This window comes from Rhea americana, unplaced genomic scaffold, assembly GCF_003343005.1.
Source record: "Rhea americana isolate MKP2758 unplaced genomic scaffold, rheAme1 scaffold_143, whole genome shotgun sequence".
In the NCBI taxonomy this organism is placed as follows: Eukaryota; Metazoa; Chordata; class Aves; order Rheiformes; family Rheidae; genus Rhea; species Rhea americana.
Window position 1 is genome coordinate 1,090,646 of NW_028185517.1, and position 13,873 is coordinate 1,104,518.

The 13,873-nt window shown below is 48.1% G+C and overlaps 1 protein-coding gene across 2 annotated transcripts in view; it reads right to left on the reverse strand.

Annotated features, from left to right (window-relative positions):
* Nucleotides 1-13,873, reverse strand: part of PLEKHN1 (pleckstrin homology domain containing N1) — a 32,132-nt gene that overhangs the window by 10,423 nt on the left and 7,836 nt on the right. For both annotated transcript variants that reach the window (XM_085298965.1, XM_085298962.1), the window contains exons 6-11: nt 9,735-9,881; nt 9,281-9,361; nt 7,695-7,782; nt 4,698-4,822; nt 2,575-2,724; nt 2,090-2,170 (exon numbers count right to left, since the gene is read on the reverse strand). In XM_085298965.1, coding sequence (XP_085155091.1) covers nt 2,090-2,170; nt 2,575-2,724; nt 4,698-4,822; nt 7,695-7,782; nt 9,281-9,361; nt 9,735-9,881 — 672 coding nt within the window. The remainder of the gene's footprint in view (nt 1-2,089; nt 2,171-2,574; nt 2,725-4,697; nt 4,823-7,694; nt 7,783-9,280; nt 9,362-9,734; nt 9,882-13,873) is intronic.

Genomic DNA, 13,873 nt, shown 5'->3' on the forward strand with positions numbered 1-13,873 from the left:
GACCAGTTACCTTTTACTATCTCTTGGTGCCAGTCTCCCATGTCAGGCAGCTGTTTAACAAGCCAAAAGCAGAGAGTCTGGGAGGAGAGATCCTTGTATCCCACCATCAGTCACTGGTCCCTCTACCTCTCCTCTGTCAGCAAGGTCAGCAGTCCCATGAAGGTAAGCACAGCAATGTCCCACAGAAATGCAGGTCAGCGGCAGAGGGTTCCTCTGGCCTTCCCCAGGCTCTGTGTGAACCAGTTTCCACATGTAGCAGCTCCCTCTTCATGGATCTACACCTTGCCCAGGGCCTTTTCTCATCAGAAGTGAGCCAGAGCCTGCTGCTTTGACTTAGTACCATGCCCAGCAGTCCAAGTCCTTGCCTTCCCTTTCCCTATCCCACATGCAAACTTGGCAGCGTCAACTTCTGTGGTTTCTATAATATCCAAGAGCAAAAGGACCAGACTATTCCTTCACAAAAAAATTGCAGGGCTCAGCATCTGCTTGCAGGGAAGGGAAGTTCATTTGCAGAAGCCCTGGGAAAAGGCTTCTGTGTCCTGACATGTCTGTGGAAAATCAGGTTTCTACTGCAGTGTCACAGGCTGGTGAATCACCTCCTCCCTGTGCTCCAGCTGAACAGAGCCTTGCCATTAATGCAGTTAGAGAGACGCCCAGGGACTAATGCTCGTGTACCATGGGAAGACAACACTACACAGGCAGAGTAAACAAATCTGATTTAAAATTTCGAAAGAGATGAGTTAATCTGACAGCCTAGCCAAGGCCTCCTTATACGGTCGTACCCCCTCCCCCCCATTCCCAGTAGCTGCAAAAATATCTGTCTCTAAGGTGTTTCACACAAGCCACTGACTGCTTGGAAAGCACCCACCACTGTTGCACCAAGGCCAGAGGAGAGCTCTCACCAGGATCTATCCCTTCCCATTGCAGGCACAGCCATACCCTCTGGCAAAGGAGATGCTTTGTGCAGGTCTTCCCAGGGGTAGTCTTCTGATTAAAAACAGTCCGTGTGACTAAGGGTGTGGGGTGGAAGTGATGAATAGTGTGAAAAAGGATGCCAATGATTTTACACCAAATTTCACAAGCCCTCAATCTATGCGGGGTTTCTTTGTCACAAATTACTAGTTCCTTTTTCAGCGATTAAAGAGGATGTTGCTCCTTTTTAGGAATGCCTCAGCTGAGCTCCACCAGCTCCAGCCACACCTGCAGGTTCAGAGCTCTTTTGGGCACATTTGTCCTAACATGGGCAAACAAGGCCAGAAAACACAAGGCTTTGTTACAGCCACTGCAATGACGTCTAAGATGGATGCTGGCAATGAAGTTCAAGGGCAATTCATGCTGCCAGCAATGCAAATGCACATCTCAGTGCCTACACTGCCACTGCCTTCCCATGCCAAGGGTCCTAGCATTGTTCCTCCATGCACAGACAAACCAGTGCACTAGAGAAACTCTTCTCACATCACCTTGTGCACTCAGGCTTTTACGTCCTTGCTGGTCTTCCCCTGGCAAGCCCAGACATTGCTCAGGACCAGCTGTGTGCGCTCCACACGCTGCCTCACGATTCACAGAGTGAAAACTCAGCAGCAAAACCAAGCACACCTAGCAGTAGCCCCTCCTTACCGCCTGCCAGCCACCTCCCTTTGCCCTTCCTGCAGGAGCATTAGATGTATTGCCTGGAKCCTACCTGTTTTCAAGCAGTTCCACAGACTTGAGCCTGGGAAGCAAAGTCTCCATAAGGGCACACTCCTGTTCCAGCTCCTGTCTCATGCTAGTGAGCCAGGCTCTCTGCCAGCATAACCACACAGAAACATGCCAACCTCCCATCTCATAGAGACTCCGATTCCTTGGCAGCCTGCTCCTTCCCCCAGGGCTTTTGTAGAAGGGCAAGGTGTTTCTCATGGGAAGACAGCTTGCAACATCCCTCTGCCTGCTCACCTGCCAGCTGGCAAAGGAGCAGCCTCAAGGGAAAGACTTTGCCAACATTAGTGCGCAAGGGAACCCAGATGGAGGGGAACAACGAGTCAAAGCAGTGCTGAAATAGCCTGGTTACAGACAGGTGAGAGATGAGGAAGAGGCTTGAAAACACACTTACCTTAAAATAGAGGCTGTTGCGCTCTTCAGACACTATCACCAGTGTGGAAGGGTAAAGGACCAACAGCCGGTCATGTTGTTCCTTGAAAAGTAAAGGGAAAAAGGGATCCCTGTGAACAGCCAGGCAGGGCTCAGGTCTAGAAGAGTTGTTTATTTTGTTTCCAGAGTTCTTGACTCAGGACTGGTGTCAGAGAGACAGAGCTGAGCTGCTTCTTTGCAGCAGGGCTCTATAAGAGACACCTGTCAGCTCTAGCTGCCAGCCCCACCTTGCAAATGCTTATGCACATGTGCTGTCCCCAAGCACTGCTGCTGGGCCAGAGGAGCAGTAATAAACACTTTCAGGTACTGGGGTGTGAGTAAAAGGAATCATCAGGGACTCACTGGACTACTGGCAGCAAGTATGCAGGAATCTGTGCCAGTCACTCGATCCATTGCCTTTTCTGAGCCTAGCTGGTAGGAGGCTTCTCCCAGAAATGAGTGTCCTACCTGAAAAGGCAGATGCTGAAGCTTCACTTTGGAAACACAGAGGACATCACCTAGGGATTCCCGCTGGGTCCCTCTCCACTCCTCAACAGGCATGTTCTGCACAGACCATCGCAGCTCCTCCTTCCCCACAGAGCTTTGCTTCCAGTCATTCTAGGGACAAGAGCACAGTCAAGAAGCAATTGTAGGACATACCCTCTGCAAAACACTTTAGCTAGCAGATGGCCTATCCCAGCACACTTTTCAAGTGTGGAGGAAGCAAGAAAGAATAATAAATATGTACAGAAATCAGCTTTCCAGCTGGGACTGAATAGTAATACTTGGTACTCATCTGTACATTGTCAGGTGAATGCCTCTGTTTTACAGGTGGGGAGACCAAGACAGGGAGGAAAGTGAAAATCTGGTAGAGGAARGCAGGTCTCTTGAATCTGATCCTGTTTTTTAGGCTCTGGTCCCAGTTTCTTCCTTCAAAATGTTTTTAAACTCTAGATATTTGCACAAGCAGCCAACTGTGTGAGCGTTCCTCTGAACCAGACCCAAACCTCGAGTCTGTGGCACTGGCACTTCTCTGTCGCAGGTCTTCCTTTCAGCACACACCCCCTGCCAGGCCCTCTTGCAAAGCCTTTGATTTTGCACCCTTCCCCAAAGGCAGCAGGAACTCAGAGGCCACACAAGAGGCAAGCTCCAGAATTAGAAGCTGTGTGCRCTCACRCACATACACACACACATACGCACCAAAGAAATGCAGCAAGCTGTTGTCAGGTCTCAGGCATACAGAGCACAYCTGGGGCTGCCATTGAGACTGAAATGCCAGATCCATCATAGTGCTGCCCAAACAGACCTAAGCCCCTAAAGATGTGTGAATACAAATATACTGTTCTTCCATGGACAGAGAATTTACCAAGTGAGAATATTGTCAAGTGAAGGTAATTATCATGTCTCTCCACAGTTATTTTGGGGGTGGTGGAATAACAAAAGGAAGCTGGAGATATGGGGCATATTGCCCAGGGCCAGCTCTAGGCCCTGGCAAACAGACAGGTGCCGGTGGCAGCAAAAAGCCATGGCCCACACAAAAGCCTTAGTAATGCTGCTGCCCTGGCTTACACTAGTGCTCGGGCAAGGCAACCTGGAGAGTGCTGCTGGCTGAAAGAGGAGTCTACAGCTGTGTATCAGAAGGGCTCAATTACAGACTTTGCACTAACACAGAGACTAGTGGAAGTGGTATGACTGACACCAAAATCCCTGTGCCCCACAGCAGCGGTAGGTCCCTGACCGATGAAGTCAGGGCACAGCCCCACAAAGCCACAGCTCTGCCAGACAGGCTTGTTCTTGCTCATGGTGGGCCTGAAGGCTGTCATGCTGCCTGTCTGGCATGGCGAGAGTCACTCTGGCAAGTGGCATCTGATCAGCATGGGTCATGGTGTCAGCCAGGGCTCAGCTGCTAGAGCCCCACTCAAAATAGTGGGCGATTGGCCTAGCAGACCATTCCTGCCTGATGGGGAGCACTTCTTCCCCTCAGCTCTCRTGGCTCATGCCAGGAGCAGGCTGTCATGCATAGCTGGGCAGGCGGCTGAGTGGGACAGCAGGTGTGGTTTCGGGGATGGTCTCTGCCTGAAAAGGTGGTTGTGTGGCATGTGCTGTCTGGGTGTGAATCCAGTCTGGCACAATCCTGTCTGAACCCTAAATCTAACTGTCTAAGGCTCTCCTTATTTGGGGGAAATAGTCAAGCTGCTGGCCTGGTAAAGGGGACTTAGGCCAGAATTAAATTCCACATCATCTTCCAACTTTTTGAAAGAGCAACAAGCACAGTGAGAAACATTTTGAAGTGGAGCTGTAGCCCCAATCTCTTTCCATCTCCAGCCCTCTGATCAAGTGCTCTAGCCAGGAGGAAGAGTCCAAAGCCCCATGGGGGCACTCAGGACTCTGGAAGAGGAAAGCATTAGCAGCGTACCTGGAAGCAGAGCTAAAAGGGCTGAGAGCAGCTGGCTGCAGAGATTATCCCTTTCACTGGATGCAGTGGGAGCAGTTGCGGCACCCACTCAACTGGCTCAACTTCCATGGTCATTCAGCTCTGATCCCACAGGCTGGAAAACAACTGCACACATTCCCTGTCCCAAGACACTAACCTGAGAGAGGAAGGGCAAGCCAAGGCTTCCTCCGTTTAGGTGGATCTGTTTCTCCAGGTGATAAAGCCACTGCTTCAGCTCTGACTCAGTAGGGCAGAACACGATAAGGGGATTCAGTAAGGGACCTAGGTATGTGAGACACAAGATGAGCTGAGCAGATAGGAGCACCATTTGCAGCATCAAAGGGTAAGCAGCTGGCCAGGTTTGTTAGGCTCAGCWCATCATACGATTGCCTGTGAGTGCATTGCTCTGTGGATGTTATACTTCAGTTCTTCTTGTTACCATGTTGATCACATTGCTTCACATCAAGCTGCTGGGAAAGCTCTCTGGAAGGAACTCCTGCAACAACTTCTCATTTTCTGCTTTTGTAGTCAAATCTAGCTCTGGCCAGCTAGCTCTGGCCACTAGTCACTTTTCAGTCCAAAATCAGGCCAAGGACAAAAATCAAAGGGAGTACAAAAGTCAAGCTTGTAATCAACACAGGGATTTCAACTTTTAAAATCCCCAACAACTTGTGAAAAACATCTTGCAGWCCAGAGGCTACCACAACGTGTTGCCGCAAACAACATAACTCAATGCAAAAATTTCACAGCRTTTCAGTTTCATTTCAGTAAAAAATAGGACATCAGCACTACTATGATGCTATTTATGTATTGCATCACCAAATATAATCTGCACCAGACAAGCTAAAGCTGCTCCCAGACACAGCCTTAAAGAGAGGAACAAGCCCATAGCTGTTGATCTTAACATTTCCAGTTATCATTCATTTAGCATTAGCAAAAAAGACTCACACACCCTCTGCTACTCACTATATATACGTCTTAGTGATGTTAATCATTTCTGGCAGGTTGAAGAATGCCTGTTTTGACTAACAATTTACCACTGGTGTATTAAAACCATACTGACCATGCATCAGTAAGATCTAACTTTTCCAGGACTTGGAAATTTTCAGATAAGCAAGTGCAGTGGATAAGCATGATGCTTTGCCCTTTCATCTCATAATTCCTGCATTATTTATGAATATCAGCTAATTAAGACTTTAAAACAGTTATGTGAAGAAATGCACTAATAAAGGCATAGCAGAGGTGGGGAAACTGAGGCAGACACTCTCTGAGAAACCTTGTATAAGTCACTCAGTTCAAATCTGTTATAAGAATTAGACACTTGTATGCCCAGTAAGACTTAGCACCTATCTACCATTGTGGGTCTGGGGCACTCTTTGCCTTAGTTTCCCGATCTTTGCAATGCAGTTAAAGTGATTCCCCACCTTAAAGGGCTGATAGAAGGATATAAACATGTAATGTTTTCCAGGTGTCCAGATATTCTGCTAGCTCTAAATACTTCTCTGTATACTCAGGCTCTTATACAAACAGTAGGAATCTTTCCAGTAAGGCATGACCCTTAACATGGCACTGCTTGCTCTGCCACCTCCTCTAGGGTAGCCTTTCAGACACATCCTGAGGGCTATTCAAACTGTCACATCTAAATAGGGCCCCAAAGGAAGAGAAAATGAGAAGAGAAACTCCTCTCTAAGCCTGAAGCCTGAGACATGTCTCAGGCTCGTGAAAGGAGCTGCTTGAGAGGCTGTGAAAACAGAGCCCAAAAGGCTTCTGCTAATTCAGTTGCCACCATTTCCCTGAGCCCCAAGGGCATGTTTGTGGCAGGCCACAACACAGTCATGTTAAGGAACCTGCACTGGCCTTCATGCTCTTTTTTCTGCCCCGTCCTTCCTCTTTCCYTGGGCACACTTCCAGAGAAGCACTGGAGTCAAGAAAGCCACTTCCCCGAGCAGAAATTTATTCCCTCCTAAATCTTCCTGGCTAGAGATGCAAAAAGGCTACGATATTTTCAGGTGGACACAGGTAACTCTTGGTGCTGAATGACTACATCAACAATAGGGTATGGAAAATCTGCCACGCACCCACACTCCTGTGTGTTTAAATGCAAGCAGAACAAGTCCACCTGTCCTGACAGGTTAAGCTTGGGAGAAGATCCCACTRTTTTACAAACTGGCCAAGAGGCCCTTGCCTAGCATAACAAGACTACAACAGTCCTTAAAGGACTCAATCATCTTTAAACTGAATGGGTCATTTTTACTATATCCTCTTTAAAATTTGTATCATTTTTTTGTTTGAGTGGTCATTACATAACTAACTTGCTAACACAGAACAGCAAAGTACATAGACAATGGGTCTGGGACACAAATTAGCTTTCTCAGCTCTGTATCTTTATCAGGTTATTAATTACTTCTGTCTACTTCATGCTTTAAGTACTACCCTTGGGGCTTGGTACTGCTGTAATTCAGCACTGACTAAGCTGAAACAAGCTCCCAGCCAAGCAGCAGACAAGTTGTTATCCCAGGAAAGCTTTTATAAAACAAGATGACTCAGATAAAAAGTTAAAAAAGCATGTGGAGGTAGAAGAGATGGCAAGGGACAGTTGATGTAGCAACCTTTTGTCCTGACAGTACCAGCTTGGTGTTCTTAGTAGGGATAGCTCACCTCTCACCGTTGTTCCACTTCATTCGTATTTGAGAGGTGCCTTACATCAGCGTGCACAGCACTGTACGACACCTGCTCAGGGTCACTCCCTGCCCTCAAGAGTTCATAAGGTGACGAGAGATGGAGTGAAGGAGTTTTTATTCTATCTCTTGGTTCAAATGTGGTACRGAATAAATAACTGGGTGGAAGTGGGAACTGTCACCATGTGTCCTGAGTATTAACCACTCCAAAACACAAGCTCATCCTTCCTCTGAGGAGCACCTTTGAGGAGTCCCTACCCTGCCTGCAGCCCTGGGCATCACGGTTCAGGGGTCTGGGAGCAGGGAAGCCTTGGAGAGAGGGTTGTAAATACTGGGAGGAAGAGCATCAGCACCCTGGAACTTCTTTCCACAGTGTGGTTTTCCTCTTGGGGTAGGTCAGATCAGGATGACGAGCAAAGATAGTTGTGATTAATAAACACACTGTTCTTATTCAGAGTAAACAAAGAAGCACTAACCTGTAATCTGGAAAGCATGATCCTCGAGCCCTGTGCTCTTCACATTTTCTATTTCACACACATTCAGCTCTTTCAAAGGCAGAAGTCCCTGCATAAGCAGAACACACCATCATTATTTTGGGGGCAGCCCACAGGCAGTCTCTGCAACTAATGTCCCTTTCCCACAGGAGACTGAAAGTCCAGAACAGAACCAGCAGACTGCTGTGGCTCACAACATTAGTCTGCAAAAATTTGCTCCAAATGGAAATATTTGGGCCTTCAATCTAGCCTTCTCACCAGAGTAAGTAGGTTTAGCCGCTCCCTGAGTTCAGTGGGGCTGGCACTGCAGTAATCATCTGTCACGTTAGCAAGAACACTTTCTTTATGTTAAAAGTCTTTAAGGGTTGAGAGAAACCTCAACAAAACAATGCTGGTTTGACGCAAGAAAAACATAACACGGTAATAGCTGTAAACAAAAGTTAAGCTGGCTGGTTTCAATAATCAAGCTCATCAGACTCCAACCATAACGAAACACAGGAACAGGTGACAAGTCTACACTTCCTATCTTGGGTTTTCTAAAACAGGATATTAAAAGATGCTATTTGTTGCAATGTCTAGAGACCAGTACTGGTTCATTAATTCCTTTACAGTTCCTTTAGAATTAATAATCTAAAGAGCAGGTTATAAAATAGGTAGAAGAGTGCATAATATTGTTAATATTCTGACGTGTCTTTTCAGTTGGAGGCTGGCTTATTGGATGACTCAAGAGACTATTGTCATACTGCATTAATCTCAAATGACCCAGAAGACAATAAATCATTTCTAAAAAGTATGAATTCTGCAAATATCTACAAAAAAGCCYGGCTCAATTTTAGTTACTCAGTCATGGAGGGAAAGTACTTTGGGGGTTTTGTGTTTGTCCAGTTGTGATTTTTTGGTTCCATGTGCAAAATACCCACTGTTTGTAATTAACTGCTATCATCAGGTTAAAGGACTGGTAAATAGTTCGTCAGGTTAGTTCCCCCAGGCTGCTCTCGGAGCGTGGGGGAGTTCCACACTCTCCCACACCGTTGCTTTCTCTGCCCTRCTGAAGAACTCCTCCCCTTTGGCTCAAGAGCTAGGGGCCAAATCCATCATTTGCACTAAGGTCAGTAGGATTTTGATCAGCAAGAGCTCTGACTACACCAAAGCCTCTCTGTGCCTGGTGCTGTACATGAAGGTAAATCCATGTAGCCTAAATACCTCCCATCCAAGGGCCTGCTGGTGAACCTGCAAAAGCCCTTATCCTACTTCTAAAGCAGGCCTTCCAAGTTGTCCTTTAGTCTCTCCACAGACAAGGCCAAAGACCCAGGTGGCACCAAGGTTATCTGGGTATGAATCTTAGCAAAAATAACCTCTTCCCCTTGAGCTCAGCATCCTCAGAGAGAGACTCAAGATGCAACACCTTGCCAGGATCATCTAGGGGATCACCTAGGCCAGTGGCAGTTCTAGGAAAAGATCCTCCTTGTCTTGTCCAGTGCTGTCCCATCCACCTTGCACCCCACTGTTTGGCCATACTGCCAGATTCCCTGATGCTTGCCCCTACCTGTTCCAGGGAGATGCCCTACCTGGTAGGTGAGTCCATTGCAGCCCACAGACTGAAAATACAGATAAGACTGGAACAGCTCCAAGTAGCAGTCGTTCACCTCCTGCAGAAAAGACAAACATCTTGAGGTTTCAGGACACATTCCTCTCCCCCCCCACTTCAGTGTCTCAGACTGGTCTGTGCACAGAAAAGCTGCACTCACTTATCCAAGGGCCGATATAGCATTTCTGCTGGTGGATCTGCTGCCAGTCTGGCTGCTAAACATGAAAGTACAGCACAGGTGCCCACTGGGATGAGAGCCAGCAGAAGTGCACCAAGCAGTACCTGCGCACAGCAGGGAATAGAAATCCCTAGGCTCTGCCATAGCTGGAGGAGATCTCCATGAGTCACATTTCCCAGAATTACAATTTGCTTCCCAGCCCTGAAGGGTCACTCCATGCCTAGGAAGAGAAACACCCACAGTTTCCACAACTTACCTGGCAGTGCTGGAATTTGAACTTGACCTTGGAGTAGTAGATGATTTTTCCCAGATTCCTGACAATTGTTTTCCTGCGTCCCTTCTTGAACAGGCTGGGGAACCTTTGGTCCAAGTTTTCTTTCTGGTTTTCCTCATTCTGAATATTCTGTACCGAGGTTTCAGGAAAAACAAATCAGAGCTGGTGGGAGATGGGGGGCCTGCATGCCTGGGAGAGACATTCCCAGAATAGCTCTTTCCCAGAAAGGCACCCTGGGCAGGTGCCCAGGCTTGGGCTGTTTGTTGTTGGGTCTCCAACAACATTTCTGGGGCGGGAAAAAGGAGATGCAAAAACAAATCCTACATGTAGGGTCTCCCAACTCCATAGCTGATTTCCTGTTGTCCTAATTGAATTCACTGGAACAAGGATTGAGCAAGGCTTACCAAACATAGTTTGCCTTTYGTTGGAGTTAATGGGGAGGTTTCCTCTGCTCTAGTTCCACCTGGATTCCACAACTCTCACAAATACACAGATCCCTTGATTCCTTCAGGTGGACTTTGTTGTTTCAGGTGCCCAGACAACTCTGTGGCAGAGTCCTATGGCCATAAAAGCAGCTGCAAGGCACCGAGTTGTAAAGCTGCTCATTGTCAGTGCCTCTGCACAAAAAGACAGGGGAAACCAGCAGGCACTAGGGGAGAGCAAGGRCTGGCATGAGAGGGATTTAGCACTCCCACAGCAGGAGGTTTCCCTCATTTCCTGCATTCTGGGTATAAGGAAGTTTCTCCTTCTGTGCCACAACACAAGTCTGTACCCCTATTGAGCTCTACTGCCTGTTAAGGGCCTGCCTGTTGTACTGCCTGGATACTGCCTAAATCCCTGGGGTTAAAAGCTCCTCTGCAATTTCTCCGTGAAAAGCATCTTTTTTTTTTTTCTTTTTTTTTTTTTTTTAATTGGGAGGTTCATTGTTTTTGGGGGGTGAAGGGAAGGGCTGTATCCCAGTGTGGCCACAGGTCCCACTGATTCCCCCTCCACACTCCCGTGAGCGTATCCAAGTCTTAAATATTGGTTTTGTCAGACATGTCACAGACTCCCTGGGGCACCCATTCCCCAGCAAAAGAGAAAGGTAGGCAGGAGATGCAAGGTTTGTCCTGTTGTTTCATGGTTGGGCTGTGAAGCAATCTTGGTGGCATTCCAGTATAACCATTTGAAGCTGTGTTTCCCAGAGGTATTTCCAGTGAATGCATAGCAATGTTGGAGGCAGAGCGGAGCGGTGATATGCGACTCCACAAGGGTCAAACGTTTCTGTCGAAAACAGCATTTCCAGGAAGGATCCCAGAGAGGGCTGCCAGGGCTTAGCAGGGATCAAGTGACAGCCCACCACCCTGTACAGCGAGGGATTTCCAGCAGCCAGTGCTCCCCMCTGCCACCGAACCCGTCTGACCTGCATGTGCCTGCTCCTAGCAGGTTGTGCCAAAGAGACAGCTGCATAAGCCCCGTGATTAATGAAGAGCCAGCAGTGCTAACCACCGCTCTCTTGCAGGGGCCTAGATGACTCACCTCTTTGGAATGAAGTTAACCCTTCTCATAACCACATCAGAGCCATCAACAGCTCTCCGGTTAGAGGTAAACCRGTAACAAGACACTAAGGGTGTTGGGGTCCCTTTACCTGAAAAGCCCGGCGCTCCTTTCAGGTTCTCGTTGAATTTAGGCAACCCTTTTTAGGCCCCACATTAATGCCATCTCTGCTCAGAGCCCCCTCCAGCTTTTCTAGCCAGCTGTCAGCAGTACGCACACACACATACACGAACCCTCCTGCTGGAGGTGGAAACCCGCACGCTGCCAATTAATGGCTTCACTGAGAGGCAATTAAACATAGGAAAAAMATTATATTTTTGCTACACGCCGTTGTCAGAACAAAGAACAACTGGTCACCTGCCAGCTGTGGAGCAGTACTAGAAAACTACCTGGATGAGGACAGCCCTTCAGCGGGCACCAGGCTGCAGGGCGTGCCTCGCAGAGACACAGCCAGGCCAGACGTGGGCTCACACTGAAGTTCCTCTCTCACTCCTTCAGCTGTTTGCTCAGTGGGTCAGGTACAAGCATTCACCCACCAGTGTTTGCAGTCTGCCTTTTATCTCCTATTTATATTGCAGGAACACCTACGTATCCCAGCCCCAGGCAGAACCATGGTGATAGGCACTGTAGAAATACAAGAAGAAATAATAGCTACTATCCCAAAGAGCTGAGAGCTACAAAAAGGATGAGAGAGACAACCAGCGATATGTTGGTAGCCAGGCAGCAATGTGTGCTCCAGCCTCCCGCTGGGCACGATGGAAGGGAACTTGCTGCCATGGCTTGGGGAGTTAAGGTACAGTACCACAGCCATTTATTGCTGACTTACCACTAACACCTTTTCCCACCCCATCCTCTTTCTAGATCACTCTCAAATGTTACTGGGAACATCTGCAGTGTGGCTCTGGTGCAAGCCAGAGTCACCTTTAAATAACTTTAACACCTGGGAATCACCCAGCAGGCCAGTCAAATTAAAAGTTGCTGATGTGAGAGAGGAGCGGCGGTAGACAGCATCAGCACTGGATCGTTTCCTTAGGCTAAAAGGCCTGGTGTAGGCAAGTCCATCGCATAAAGGGCACAGACAACTAGACATTAACTGCAACTGGAGTGACAAAGCCAGCCCTCTGAAATTTGGGGTCAGCTTCAAATTTCAAAAGCCACCCTCCTGAGTTCAAGGCAGGATGAAAAGCAGAAGGAAGCAGGTCAGGCAAAGCTCACCTGGTTGTATGACCAATGCTCAAGGGCAGTAAACAGGATTTTTCTCTCTTGAAAAAAGATACAATTGAACTGCAACAGTCACATCAGTTATGACCAGATATTGTGGCTGGGCAGGAAGAAATGGGACTGTTCAAGTCAATCTTTTACCAGGCAGGGCTCTCCTATATGCCTTTTACTGGGGTGCCATTGTTAAACCTGAATTGAGTATATTGTTTGCCTATGCCCAGGCAGAACTGCCCTCATAGGTTTCCACATATTACTGCTCAAATCTCAGGAGAGCAGCAGCAGAGGGCTGGACATCATTAAATCCAACAGCTAGTACAAGGTTTTGGTGAAAGCTAGCACAGCCTGCTTGTGCAGCACCAGGTGCAGCGGTGACACCTACCTCCACCCTGCCACTTTTCACCCAAACACCTTCCAAGACGGTCACAACTATGATCTGTTTTTCCAGCTGGGGAAGTAAAGCACAGTGAAGAGTCATGACTTGGCCTCAGCATGGGCCAGGCTCAGACCCCAACGCTCATGCAGCMCTCAGGCAATGGCAATTTAGAGTGGGCTAGGAGATGGCACGGACAAAGAGGCCACAAAGGCCACCTCCAATTCTGTGATTTTCTTGGTGAGGCCACTTACWTTTGGCAGCACAGAGCATCAGACAGTGTCCTGCCCTGGCTGCAGAAGGAGTCAGGGGGACTGGAAACCAGCTCATCTGCTTTGCTCATCTGTAATTTATACAGTTTCTTTGTTCCYCGCTTGGAGAATAAGGCCGACTAAAGCTGGTTCGGGCTTTCTCACTCAGGCGGAAGGAAAAAAAAATTTGTAAGACTGATGCCACTTCCCATAAATTCCTAATCATATGCCTACGTACAAAGACAATTTCCCAGGATGGAGAGGACTTGCCTAAACAAAAGCTCTGCAGAAAATAGCTCCACCTGAAGCTCTAGTATCTTTGGGCTCAGACTCACAAACCCATCACTGCCCTCTCTGCCTGCTCTGGGAAAGGTTTATAGCTAGCAGCATGGCCTCCATCTGACCATCCCCCAACAAGCAGCACTGGGAACAACAGGATGTTTTGTGATGACCAGGGACCAAAGCTGTCACAGCCACCTCAGCATTCCCGTAACACAGCGACTCCCAGGGAGCTCTGAAGACATGTGTTCCTGGCCCCTTCCAAGCACAGAGACCAACCCCATCTTTGCAGGACTCTTGCTCCACCCAAATTTCCTCGAGCCTCWGGGTCAGAGTGACAACCAGTCTGCACCGTCTTGGATCCCACACTGTGCTAGCCAGCAGACACAGAGCATAGCCRTGTTCTGCCCTAGCTTTTTGTTGTCATCCCKCTACTCTTTAGATGTGCATGGCTAGAAAAAAAA